Source organism: Apteryx rowi, unplaced genomic scaffold (genome assembly GCF_003343035.1).
Source record: "Apteryx rowi isolate R43461 unplaced genomic scaffold, aptRow1 scaffold_70, whole genome shotgun sequence".
In the NCBI taxonomy this organism is placed as follows: Eukaryota; Metazoa; Chordata; class Aves; order Apterygiformes; family Apterygidae; genus Apteryx; species Apteryx rowi.
Window position 1 is genome coordinate 1,539,483 of NW_020450983.1, and position 13,399 is coordinate 1,552,881.

Consider the following 13,399-nt stretch of genomic DNA (forward strand, 5'->3'; position numbering starts at 1 on the left):
TGAACAAAAAAAAAAAAAAAAAAACAGCAAAAAACTGGTGTTCAGCCTGTAAAGTAGGGTTCCCAAACTAAGGAGTAAGGAAAAAAATGGAACAGGCAAGCAAGAACTATATATTTACTTCACTGGGACACAACAGAAGATTAAGCATGTGTCCAATAATTTGCTGACTTTGTGGTTTTAGTTTCCCTTCATCCTCTGTAACTTATTTCTTCACATGCAACAATACCTTTATCAATATTTGTAGTGCTATGCAAGACACCTTCATGAAAGCATTAAAAGAATGCAAAGTATTGTGTGTTCTCTTAAAGACCCCTTCAATAGTTATAATCACAATAGCTAACAGAAGGGCAACGTGAGCATGCCCTGACAGAGGTGCAGGAGGCATGCACTGCCTGAGAAAAGAAAGGAAGCAAAACAGAAGTAAATGACGTTACAGGGTTTATTGCACTATTCAGTAAGTTACCTATGCTAAACAAATACTTGACCTTAAACACTGCCTCAGTACGCTTCAAACATCTTTCTAGTTTCCTCTGTTTTGCTGTAAGAAACTATGAACTGAAGTTAGATACTGTAACTGAGTATGAACACAAAAAATACACATTTTAACCATTACAGAGAAGAGAAGAAACAGATGAAAGGACACTGTTGCAGACTGCATTTGCTTTCAACAGCTACCTGTCCACAATGAGATGGCTGTATACACACATACCGTGAGTCTGAAGCTGCTGGAATGAAGTGTAAGCATATAGTACTTCTGTAACGATATATATTAGCATATAATGTATTAGAACTTACACAAATCCCAAACTTTATTCCAAAATGAGGACCACATTGGAAAACATCTTGGAATTGGTTTCTTAGATTAAAGATGGGGAGACAGCACAGACTGGACAAAGGATGGAGTTCTAAGAGCAAAGCCTGCAAGGCAGGAGGTGTGATGTCTGCCTCCAGAAGCGGCCAGTGGTCTCCCAGCCTTCGATCTTGCTCCCGCTGGCTCGTTGTATCCCTTTCAGAGTTTGCCACCTTTTCACAACACATTACCTTTCAATTTTCACTAGTTTCATTGCTTTCTTGCTAGCCCTGAACCCTTGCTGTAATGACCTATACAAACACCAATCTGAACAAAAAMCACATACTTTTCTCCTGCTGAACTTGCCCGACTCCCTGTAAAAACTTCACTCACTCAAATGCTGCAGAGCAGGGTCAGAGCACTACCATATTCCTTGACAACTCACAGTACTGACATATTGATGGGTACTAAAGTTTGAAGAGAGAATAATGATTTTGTCCTTAATTTTTGGCTTGGACCAGCAATAGCAAGAAAATCTATATTCCAGGCAAGAAACAGTTCTTACCTTTTTGTACAGGTTGCTGTGAAATGGTGAGCCACTGGGCTGCTCTCTGATCCCAGATATAGTGGGACTAGCTGAAGGATCTTGCTACACAGACTATACCAAAAGGAGCCTAGCAAACTGAAAAAACAATCCAGTATTTTTCTTTTCCATTTTTTTCCTTTTCTTTTAACTTTCTTTTGACAGGTGAACAAGTATAAATGCTCTTGTCAAAAACAGATAAGAGCAACTGCATTTATTTTACATAAAATTAACTGTTGAAGGAAAAAAGAAAACACCTTTTAAAAGAAAACAGTACTCAAAAGTCTTGGAAAAGTTAATTCCAGCGAGATTTTAAGCATAGCTGATTTGATTCTTTTCTTAACTATATGAGAAAACTTACACCAACGCAGAATCATTTTATATCATCAAAAGATCATTGGATCTGCCCTGTCTATTGACATGCAATAATTAATCCAATAGTTGCAGACATTTGAGGGATTTTTCATGCCATATAGTCTTGCATGATAATTTCACCCCAATTTGGCAAAATTATCTATATCCATCAACACCATGTGAATCTGTGAAGGCAGAATGCCCAGAGATCATTAGCACATCTCTCCATTAAATTCCCTATCTTCACATGCCTGATTTAAGTGCATTACCGCCCAGTCCTAAGCAGAACATTGACAGCCAAAATATGGTGTGCCTCTTAAAATATTAAAGTACAGATTAGTAATATTTACCATTTTTGCATTATTACCTTTACTATCAAACTCAGCTGCTAGCAAATGTAGACCTGCATACACTTTTTCCAAACTGATGAAAACCACCCTCCAAGTCAGAATCTAAAATTAAGTAAAAAGGAACAAGTAAAATCTCTCATATTTTAAATAAAAGTTGATATTAATGAGCTTATACAATGGTTTCAATGCCCAACTGAGACAGCAAAGGGTCAGTAAAAGTACACCTGATTGCTTAAAGCTCATCTCAAATTCATTATCAATTAAAAGGTATTAAAGTGTCAGTATATTAAAAATTTCCTGAAAAGATAAAATCAATTTTTTCTTAGATACAGAAAAGAGGTTTACTAACCAGTAATCAAAAAATTCTTCAGGATGTGTTGTCAATTAGTCTGTTCAGTATGGCAGATGCTCTTATCTCTAAAGGCAACTCCATCTTGACAGACTTAACAGCACCCCATTATCTGTTTCAGAGATGCACTCACTGCTTTGAACCTCTCCATAGTGGAAACAAATAACTTTAGAGATCATTTTAAAGGCTCGGCAGGTGAATATAACAAGGTCCTTTCATATCTTTAATTTACAGCGAAGTTTCTGCCTTGGAGATCTGAGGCTAATGAAAGGAAAACAGGTCAAATTTCCTGGTTCAGATTTAAACAGTCACAGCTGTAAAGAATTATTCAGAGTAGGTCCTCCAGAACACTACACCTAGACAAAAAGGACTATTTAAGGGCTCGAGTATCTTCTACCTTGCTAGCTGTGCTACGGCAAAGACAAAAACCACCACAGTGAAAAGGTGCAGTAGCAAGGCACATGGCTAGTTGTTCAGCTGGCTTCTCTGAAGATAACTCAGAATGATTCAGTTCCCATTAGATCTTTAGSTGTGAGCAGAGCAAGGGAACCCTAATGAAGCCCAGCAAAAACACGAAGATTATGAAATGAAGATAAAAAAGTCAAGGAGCCTTCATTAAGTGGATAATAGGTAGGCCTGACGAAACTAAACTCCTTCAGTTGGAACAGCGTAGAATACCAGCGACTGAGTCCACAAGCTTCTGCTCAAAATGCCAGACTGAAACCCTGGTCGATTTGGCCTAACAGAACCTTCTCGCCCATAATGAGAATTTTCCTTAGCAGTGAGGTTGAGATGACAGAGCAGATCACAAACTGGACATGGAGTAGAAGCAGAACAAGCATTCCACGTGTTCTTACCTTACACCAGAACAAAGAGCAGAGGGAACCTCATCAACAGACTTACTAGTCTTGGGGTCTGGATGACCACATTTTCATGGTCCAAAAAGAGAAGTTTGAAATTTCTATAGGTATCAGCCTGCCATATGACTAGCGATCAGAGAGATCCATTTTGGGACTTCAGGTCAGGATTCCTATTAAAGTATGTTCAGCAGAGAAAGATGATCTCAAGGAAGATGAGCTTTAGCCAGAACTTGATCTAGATCTGCTCTACATTAAGCAGCAAATTATGAGCTGAGATACCCTGACCAGCTGTAATAACTACAGAAAGTCAGGTCTATTCAAGTCTACTCACTGAAGATTTGCTTAGTGGGGAGGTCTCCCTGCAAAGTCCTAGAAGAGTTAAAAGGGTAGGCCAACAACACRGAGCTCACAGCAAGGCTCAGTTCAATGATGCTTTAGCTATTATCTTGAGGAAAAAAGTACTTSTGAGCAGAATTTTCTTTCCTTCCAAAACCAGGGCCTGTATACACTCAGACTCTATGGTTGGCAAAAGTGCAACTCTCTTCTTCAAGGAGATAGGGCAGCTTGTGTATACTTTCTTGAGGGTGTAGACTGCATTATGGGTTGCCATGTTGACCCATGGTCTCTATCAGTTTGAAAGATACCAGGAGGGGGAAAAAAAAAAAGTGCCAGGATATAGCTCAGACTGAAGGTCCTGCAGTTTTAGAACTCCGGAATTGGTGAGCCTGTGATTTCATAAAACTTTCCTTTTTATTTTTGGAGGAAAAGAGAAACAAAAGGAGATGAAGTAACAGAAAAATAAGGAAGAAAATAAAAGGTGAGTTAAGTTAAGGATGACAGATAAACAGAGTCTGGTTTGAAGAAGAATTCAGGTAGAGTAGATACTCCAACTCACGGTAAGTGACTGTGAAAGAAACCAAGGGAATGGGACATGATTTGACCATCCATGTTTCAGCACAACGAGAGTAAGTGGTAGTTCTTCAGCCTCTCTTGGATAATACTCTATATATAAACACTTCTTGTCTCCAGTGTCTGTGGAACACAATCACCCATGACTTGAATTGCTATCATTCTGAAATGAAAATGTTCAATAATTTTACATTTTTGAAACTGATTTGCACACACTCCTGAGCAAATTATAGTAATTTAAGATTAGTGATAAACAAATACATAAGAATAATTAACTACACATTTAATAATTTATTTTAAAAAATATAAAAGAAATTAATAACTTCAAAAATAAAATTGACCCTGTTTTAGCTAATAATAATAGAACTTAATGATGGGCATGAAAATATTAATATTACAGATTTTTAGAAATTAGAGTACCCATAATTACTTTTAACATATTTGCATTAACAGTACGAAACAATATAGCTTTTTGTTCTTATAAAATTAAAAAAATTGAGCCACTGATAGGTACTGGCAGCCACAAAAATCCTGGAACAAAGTTTTTTTTTGTTGTTTTTTTTTTTAAACAGAGTACAAAAAACATCTTTTTTTTGTATTTCATTTTAATTTAGTGCTTATCCCTATGCACCACAAGAATGTCATCACACAGCTTGGTCAAATGCTTCCTTATAAAGTCAACCAAAACGTGACAACAGCCTATCAGGAAGGTATTTCTATACACAGTCAAGTCTACCACAAAAAAATAAAACCCGACAAGCAGTCCTTTTACTTTTCTTAGAAATGCTTACAAAACTATATGTGCTTTTTGACATTCCTTGATGATTAACATATCAAAGCTTTTAAAGATCAGAAGGGAGGTGAGTTCCTCACTAGAAAACCCATCATAGGAAAAACCTCCCCAAGTCTGGTACATGGTTATAGGATTCAAGCAGCTGGGCCACCCAAAGGAGGTCACTGAAGGGACACAAATGCTGCAGCTGGACTACAGCTGTCCTAAGGACCATACSGGGCTTCATTATGGAGTGGTAAGTAATCTAGCAGTAGGGGGGTTACTGAAGTACCGTATAACTTTATGTATACATGCCATCACAAATTTCGTTTTTTATTGTCCTGTTAACTCCAAGGTTTAATAAATATTAATTTGAACACCAGGATTTTTCCATCATTAAAATGTCTATTTCTACCAGTGCAGAGCACGTTGCATTGCTTGTGTCCAGGCATCCATAGCTGGTTTGTATTCTTCTGAGTCTTTCTGGGGCTCAAAAACTGTTTCTATTTGCCTCAACTTCTTCAGTTGTTCTTTGTCAGTCCACAATCCTATAAACAGAAAGTTCATTCTCAAGCTCAACTGCAAATATGTTATTTTTGAGTTGTTTTAATTTATCTCCAAGAGATCCAAACCAGAAACACAGTAAGAAATCATGACAGTTTTTCTTTATTCAACCAACAAATTTCTCAGAGGGAAACATATTTTTTGCACTGGGAAACTCCATTCCAATAGGATCCACTTGTTTGGAATCCTGACAACAGCACATCTGCTTAACTGGGATAGTTTCCAAGGAACAGCTCTGGTACTCTGAAGTTCATTTAGGTTTCATCAACAGTGTGCTTTCAGCCACAGGTCTCTCTCAAGTAAGAAGAGCCATAGAAACCAAGGTTTAGCACTAGTTACTTTCCTACTGCCTTAAAAAAACGGATAAATGGCAGAAAACAGCTGGTGTTACCTATTCAGATTAATTTATGCTATTGAAACATTCTTGCCTATCCAGGGCTGCAGTGGACATCTTAGACAGCTTCTTTACAGTTTTAACTGTTCAATAAGTCTTACCCGAGTATGTGATTTTTATCCTGAAGTTGTGTTACGTACATATCAAAGCCATTCAATAAAGTTAATATCCATCTACAAAATACTAAGTAAACCATTAAGTAATGGTTTAAATAAACCATTAAGTAAAACTATGGATTGAGTTTTTTTTTTTTTTTTTAGTTTTAAGTCTGGTTGACTATATAAATCAATTCTGCATGAGTGAAGCTGGATTTTTTTCTGCTAGTAATTCCTTTTGTACTTCCTCCATTGTGCTTATTTCTGTGAAAATCGTAAAAAAGGAGGCCTAAGTTCACAGATGACAGGACACAACTTCCATATGAATGACATGGCTGCACACAAGCATGGCAGCTTCCTTGTCGCATCGTCCGTCCACATCACACACCGCTTTGAGCAGTACTAATGTGGAAGGGGACACAGAGCATGGGAGTCAGGGAAGAGGGAGGGAGCAGAGACAGGACTCACTTCTTCCTTCTCTGGCAGTACATCCTTCTGAATATAAACTAATCTTACAAACCTGTATGGAGGCACTTTTCACATTAAGCTCACTGTCACTATTCATTTACATAAAACTAACAAGTGTACAACTGTTCAGCAAATCAGGATATTATGTTAAAAATGTAAATAAGTTCCTTTATTTGGCTTTTTTACCCTACGCTCCGTTTCTTTGGTCGATCATATACTAGTATATGGGTAAAAAGCACCACACAAAAGTAAACACTACTTACCTTGATTTCCCTCAGAGACAGCAAAACTAATCTTTTGGGGAGATTTTATGATTATTTGAAATTATGCACTTTTTTCTTCGTTTTTTGTTATCTACATATCTACATTTTGGAAAAAAAAAAACAACTGTTGTATACAATGTATACATACCTGATGCAAGACCTGCTAGAAAAGCTGCTCCAAGGCTAGACATATCTGCAATTATAGGCTTTTCTATTTTCTTATTAATCAAATCAGAAGTCATCTGCATGACAAAGCTATTATTACTGACACCGCCATCAGCTCTATGTGGGGAGAGAGAAAGAAAAGGTAAAAAATGGGTTCAGTTCAAATGCTTATTGCCAAAATTTTAGAAAACAGCTTTTTGGTTTTCACACCTATGCATAAATCTTCCTATCACTCATAAACAAATGTGTTTCCATTTTATGGGCAAATTTAGAGGACAGCACAAGAAAAAAAAACACAAAAAAATCCCCCACCTTTAAGGGGAGGGGTGGGAGGGGAAGAAGACCACCTCATCTAAAGTTTTGAGATACATCGTCCTGACTGAAATGTTAGGGTTTATAACAGAACTTTTATATGGTTATCACCAGGATATGACAACAGTCAAAACCATTACATTAAACAAACCCTTCCAAGTGTTCTCAGATCTGGAAAGATAGGGTTTTCCCATTACTACCAAATCTTTGAACTAGTAAGCTAAAATGCCTTCACAGTTGCTTGCCCTTTTATCAGGAGGATGAGAATGAGGCTTTCATCTATCTTTTCTCTATTTACTTAACTGCATTGTCTGAAACCCTTTAAATAGAGAAAACTAGAACTTATCAATGTTGATCTTYAAACAGCTAAGAACAGTTCCTAGCGATGCAAATTAATGTCTCCTGCAGCTGAAAAATAGCTATAACAAAAAATGACCTTTGAATTGTCATATACTGGTTGGCTATACCACTGGACTCCAATACTACCCCGTCATGTAGTTGTTTTCTACCAAATGTGGTAAAGACATCTGTAGTTTATTACTACAGAAAGTGTTGTGTAATAAGACTTTTCTGTTGCTTAGAAAACTTCACCAATTTAAATATGCCAGCCAAAATCTTCTATGCTATGTGTATGCCTCTGAAAATCTTTATATAAATGGTTTGTCTGTTTCCAAAAGTAAAATCAGGAGACATTTGTCTGATTAGAGATGTTATGGGGTTTTATTTGTTTGCACATACAGTTAAGAAGTGTTATCTCCTCTATGCTTTGGAATAGAAACTTAATCTGGCAAAGTCACTTCCTTAATGCCAGTGACATGCCTTTTTCTTGTTCTGTAAGAATAAAACATCTACTTGACTCAAGTTACAAGAGACAAAAACAAGAAAGAATTTGCAAATGCTCAGTTTTATATTTAGCTAAATTTTGTTGCTACACACTTTGGAGATTCAGTCTGTAGAGCACATACTCTAGCTCAAACTTCCTATGTGGCATTAGACTGCGAATGTGCTATTTTCACAGAATAACTAAATACTGACACTCCAAGAGTCCAGTAACCATGAGGACCATCCTTTAATGGCTGCAGCAGGCTGCTAAAACACAGGACATGGGGACTAAATAAAATGAGGGTTCTTTTTCTGTGCTTTTCTTGCTGGTGTTGAAACAAGCCAAGAGAAGTAATAGGGATGGAGAGGACTAATGAAAACAAAGACACGAGCTTCTAGAAACCAAAGGCTGGGGAGAAACAAAGGATACAGGACAATAGCTACAGAGGGAAGGGACATATTCAAGAGAGGATAGGAACACATTAAGAGAGAATAAAAACAAAAATCAAAGGGAATGGACAGATATGAAAGGTGTGGGGACAAAAGAATGGGAGAGCAATTTACAAAACTACTGAAAAAGCCATGAAGTACATCTCATTTCTTCCTAATGCTTAATCCACATGTTAAATTGCTACTGATCTTAGTTACTTCTATTATAGTCACTGCATGAAGCAGTGATTTTGTATTGAGTAAAACAGAACATGATCACACAATTTATGAATTCCATTACAATGTAAAAGGGATCAGAATTCTAAGGTTCCCTAGGGTGTCTTATTTCTGGTGCTTGCACACTTTGCATTTTGCAATCTCTATTTTATTTCTAAACTTTTACATGCAATTTTCCAAGTAAAATAAACTTCCTAAGGAATCAGAAATTCTCAATACTTTGGATCTCTATTCCTCTTTGCTACAACCCCACACCTGGCTGCTTCTTCATCTTGGCCTACTGTGTCCCAGTATGTCATGGAATATAGAAACTTTTACCTCCTCCCACCTTTGTACTTTCACCTTTCTTCCACTGCTCCAAATCCTCATTTCTCAACTGTCTAGATGCCTACCAGTCTATTTCTTTCATTGCAYGGGTATCAGAATAAAGAACACGATGCTCTCCTCTTAGTTTTTGTCTGTGAAATCACCATGACCCCTGGCTGTCAGAAGGAGCAATTTCAGAGAGCTTTTCTCAGCATCAGAGGTTTGAGATAGATCATGTCTGGTAGAGACAATCTCCGAAATGACTGGTGTTACCAAACTAAGTTTCCACTAAACATGTGCAAGCTCGTTTTTCAGCAACATATACTTCGACCAAATTTTTAAATTTTTCCAAGAGGCAGTGAAAAGCATATACTAGAGATCAGGGGTACCTCCCTAAATTTAATCTTCTTCTGCAAAAACTTAAGTATAGCATATTCTTAACAACAGAATATTCTTCCGCTTACCCTCACAAATAGACCCAGTTTTAATTGAAGTCTTCAAAAAAATTCAATCTGTGACAGATCCAGCACAAAAAAATCCAGTATAAAGGGGTAAAAGGATTTTTTAAGAAAGGGGAGAATGACCTTCACAACAGATATTGCTATATGCACTCTAATGCTACATAAAAACATAGATTTGCTCTCATTTTTTTTAATCGGGGTAAGTCTTCACTCACCTGCTGACAGCCGTCAGTGCCAATGATTTAATTAATAACTGACCCTCTTACAGATAGCCTCTACAGTCACTTTTAAAATTACATCAACATTTGACCTGGTAATCAATCATCTACTTCTCAGTGGTTACAATAAGACAAAATGAACAATCAAGTTCACATCTGTTTAACTAGAACTCTCATGTGTCAAACTTACAAGTTACATGGAACTTACCGAATAGATCGAAGAGGAATGTGTACCCTTTTCACAATGATATCATAAAGCTGTTTGTTTCTTTAAAAAAATATTTAGTTCAATTAAACATTATATACCATATAAAGTGTTTCCAGTATCTACAAAATCAGAAAATAAAGTACAAGGCAAAAAATACCTCAGTTTTCTCAGAACTACTGTAATAGCTAACAAATTTCCAGAATGAGTAAATAAATAAATAATAAAAAAAGGCTGAAACTGGCCTCTGCTATACATCACTATGAAGGCACAAGTATGGCTAAATCGCATTCTATAGCAAGTCACTATAGAAGGTACATTATTCCCATTTGAAATGGATCACAGGTCTTCACAGACAAGATACTATGGTTGATGTAACAAATGGTTTCGAGTGAGGAAAGAAAGTGACAGAAATGTTATTCAGAGTTTGTCCAGCTGTCTTTTAAAGGGAACCTCTCAAGGCTGTAAGTTTGATTTGTTCTGAAACCATTCCACTTAATGGTGGAAAATTTAAAGGCAAAGGGTTTCTAGCCTTTTTCTGTTCAGGTCTTTGGAAGAGATGAGATATGTAACATGTCTGTTTTTAAGACACTCACGCTCCAGTTCAGTTCCACGCTCCATCAGCATCTGATGTTTCTCTTACAGTGAAGAAAAAATTGCTTTAGAAACAGTTGTAGCAAGTTAGAATTTTACCTTCCTCAAGACATTTTTTTTGCCTCTTTGCTGGAGGTTATGATGCCCAAAGCAGAGCTGGTGCCTAGATGGAAGGGATGTGAGTGTTCCCTAATTGGCCACACTGCAGTGTGAGCCAGGCTCAAACTATATTCATTTTCAGTTCCAGCATGCTGGCTGAGTTTGCAAGGCAGAGCCAATCTGTTTCACAGCTAGTTATTGATGTGATAACCTCAGTGACTAGCAGTAATGTGTTTAACCTTGACAGTTAGATCTGGAAGTTGTTTTCTCTCCACATCTCTAAAGATGTTTAAGATGCCTATTACTATGTTTTATAAAAGCTCAAGGATACAAACTTTAGCCAAAGATCTAACTTCCAGCTTCAAGGATACTGTAACACAGCTGGGGTGGGCTACAGAAGCTTTCTTTCTACCAAAACATTGTAGGAGAACAAGGACTAACTTTAAACAGAGAACATTGTTTCTGGCATGTTCTAAACAATGTAATTTAAGGATCTTTATATGATTACTTAATAACAAAAACTCTGAATTAATAAATATACACTAGTTTATTTGTAATGTTTAAAGAAGAAAATAAGAGAAGAAGCTAAAACTCCCTGTCCATGTTACTATAAAGCACTATTACAATTTATATTTTACAAGTTGCCAAATTCCACATGTCCATTTGACACAGTTGATCAACATAAACAACGAATATGAGAAAACATAAACAAAATAAGTAAGTTGTACCTGAAAGCTACAGATTCCAATATAGCGCGTACAAGATGGTTTCTGGTAGTGGAAGGTTTCAGCCCCATGAAACAGGCACATAGATATGGGTCATTCACAGAAACCTACAGAAAAGATTTCACAATGAGTTCAGTGAGTTATATTTGACGGCTTTTGAGAAAAGAGTCAAATAGTAAGGAAAAAAATAACTTACGACAATTACAGGCAGCATAGTGAAAGAAGAAAATTGAAAACAATATGTAAGCAGTATATAGTGTTATTTTAGCTACTCAGTGAACAGTTTAAATAGTTTCTTTCAACAGCAAAAGGTTTCTTGTAAGTGACTTCTTCTGAATTCTATATACTAAATAACATGAATCTATAGGACTTCTCTTTAAAAAAAAATACAGCATACACTTAAAGTGTCTAGGACAGGGCACACTGATATTGCTCTTCTCTAGCAAGACTTCACTTTTTCTTTTTTTCTTTCTTTTTCTTTTTTTTAAACTTCTGGAACTGCTGAAAGAAGGATGGACCGAGTTTTTAAAACAGCATTGAAAAGGCTGGCAATTATTTTTTATTAATTTATACTACAGTCTGTTTTCAATGACAACACTGTAACAGATTCTGACTAAAATTCTAATGATCACTAAGTTGTGTTTTCTTTTGCAGGAGAACTGGAGGACAGATTTATGAAACTGAAGTCTCTCTATTCCTCCTCCACTTCTTTGGTAAACTTCATGACAAAATATTAGTTTGCTGGTTCATAACTGGTCTGTGACAACATTAAATGCCCCCCCCACACACACTGTAGGCAGTTATTTTTTAAATTGAAACAAACTCTTCTAGTTGTATTCTGTTAGATATCAGTTATGACAACACTAACTGGAAGTTTGAATTTCATGTGTGTAAAACACACAAACACTTATAAAATAAATAAAGAAAATGCTAACATATGTAAAAATAAATATGTATGGATAGGTATATATGCAGCAGCCCAGTAATGGAAAGTGCTGAATTATCACTTGTTGTTACACAGTAGATAATCATGCTCAGCAACTACCAAAAAAACCTGTGTGTGTGTGTGGTGGGGGGGAGTGCTAGTGACCAGAAGGAAAACTGGCATTTTATAAAAGCATCTAAATCAAAGAAACTTTTGCATTTCAGTTCAAAGAAAGCAATCTATTTTTTCATGTACAAGTACTCTTTCCATTCTAGGAGTGGAACCATTTGCCCAGCCCAGTAGCACAATAAGGATCCATTGTTTCCAACTTTACAGATTTTCATATACAAGATAATACATCAAAAAGTAAGGACTAATACTCTAGATGATGGTGTGCATTTTGAAAGAAGTACAGTCCTCAAGAAAATAAAAAGTATGCCTGTGTGTAAATTTGTGCATATATATGCATGCCACCCAAAAAAAAGCCATTAAGTTTTTGCTGCTGCTATCAATCAGGCAAATTAAGTCTGGAAAACCTTGCTTCTAGAAGAAGGAATAAGAGGGGAAAAAAAATGATTAATGCACATTCAGTTTCATATACACTTCCATAATGAAGCTCCTCTCAGTGTATTGTATCACAGCAGTATAACTTAGTAAAAAACAAACACATTTTTACTACCTTAATACAGATTAGTAGAGAACATTTTACTCTGTGTAGGAAATGAACACATGGACTTCATAAAAACCCTAACCGCTGTCATTTGGAGGTCTAAGAAATATACAACATAAGCAAACTTGCGTTAGAATATAGCTAGCGAAGTAGAACAGATATGTTAAAGTTCTAGAAGTATTCAGCTCTGCTCATGCCCCTTTTCATACCATTTAATCCACATCTAAACTGATCCAGATACTGCTACAGTGGGTCAATTTGCTGTGCAAGTCCCACCAGGATAAGGAGGGCTCTTAAAAGGCAAAGAAATCCACTTTGGTGGATCCTATTATTGGTTACTAGGTATCAAAATTAAAGAGCAATCCTTTCACAGAGTTTTTCCTAAGTACAGTTCCTAGATTTGCAGTGGGCTTATTAGAATTCAGTAAAAAGAGACTCAATCCATGTTTACTGAGAAGTTAGTTGGGTTTCCTTCTGGAG

The 13,399-nt window shown here is 36.5% G+C and overlaps 1 protein-coding gene across 2 annotated transcripts in view; it reads right to left on the bottom strand.

Annotated features, from left to right (window-relative positions):
* Window positions 1-4,487: 4,487 nt before the first annotated feature.
* Window positions 4,488-13,399, bottom strand: part of GK5 (glycerol kinase 5) — a 30,355-nt gene continuing 21,443 nt past the window's right edge. For both annotated transcript variants that reach the window (XM_026087082.1, XM_026087083.1), the window contains 4 exons: window positions 11,328-11,431; window positions 9,910-9,969; window positions 6,900-7,033; window positions 4,488-5,515 (listed from right to left, as the gene is read on the bottom strand). In XM_026087082.1, the coding sequence (XP_025942867.1) occupies window positions 5,379-5,515; window positions 6,900-7,033; window positions 9,910-9,969; window positions 11,328-11,431 (435 nt within the window). In that variant the 3' untranslated portion in view covers window positions 4,488-5,378. The remainder of the gene's footprint in view (window positions 5,516-6,899; window positions 7,034-9,909; window positions 9,970-11,327; window positions 11,432-13,399) is intronic.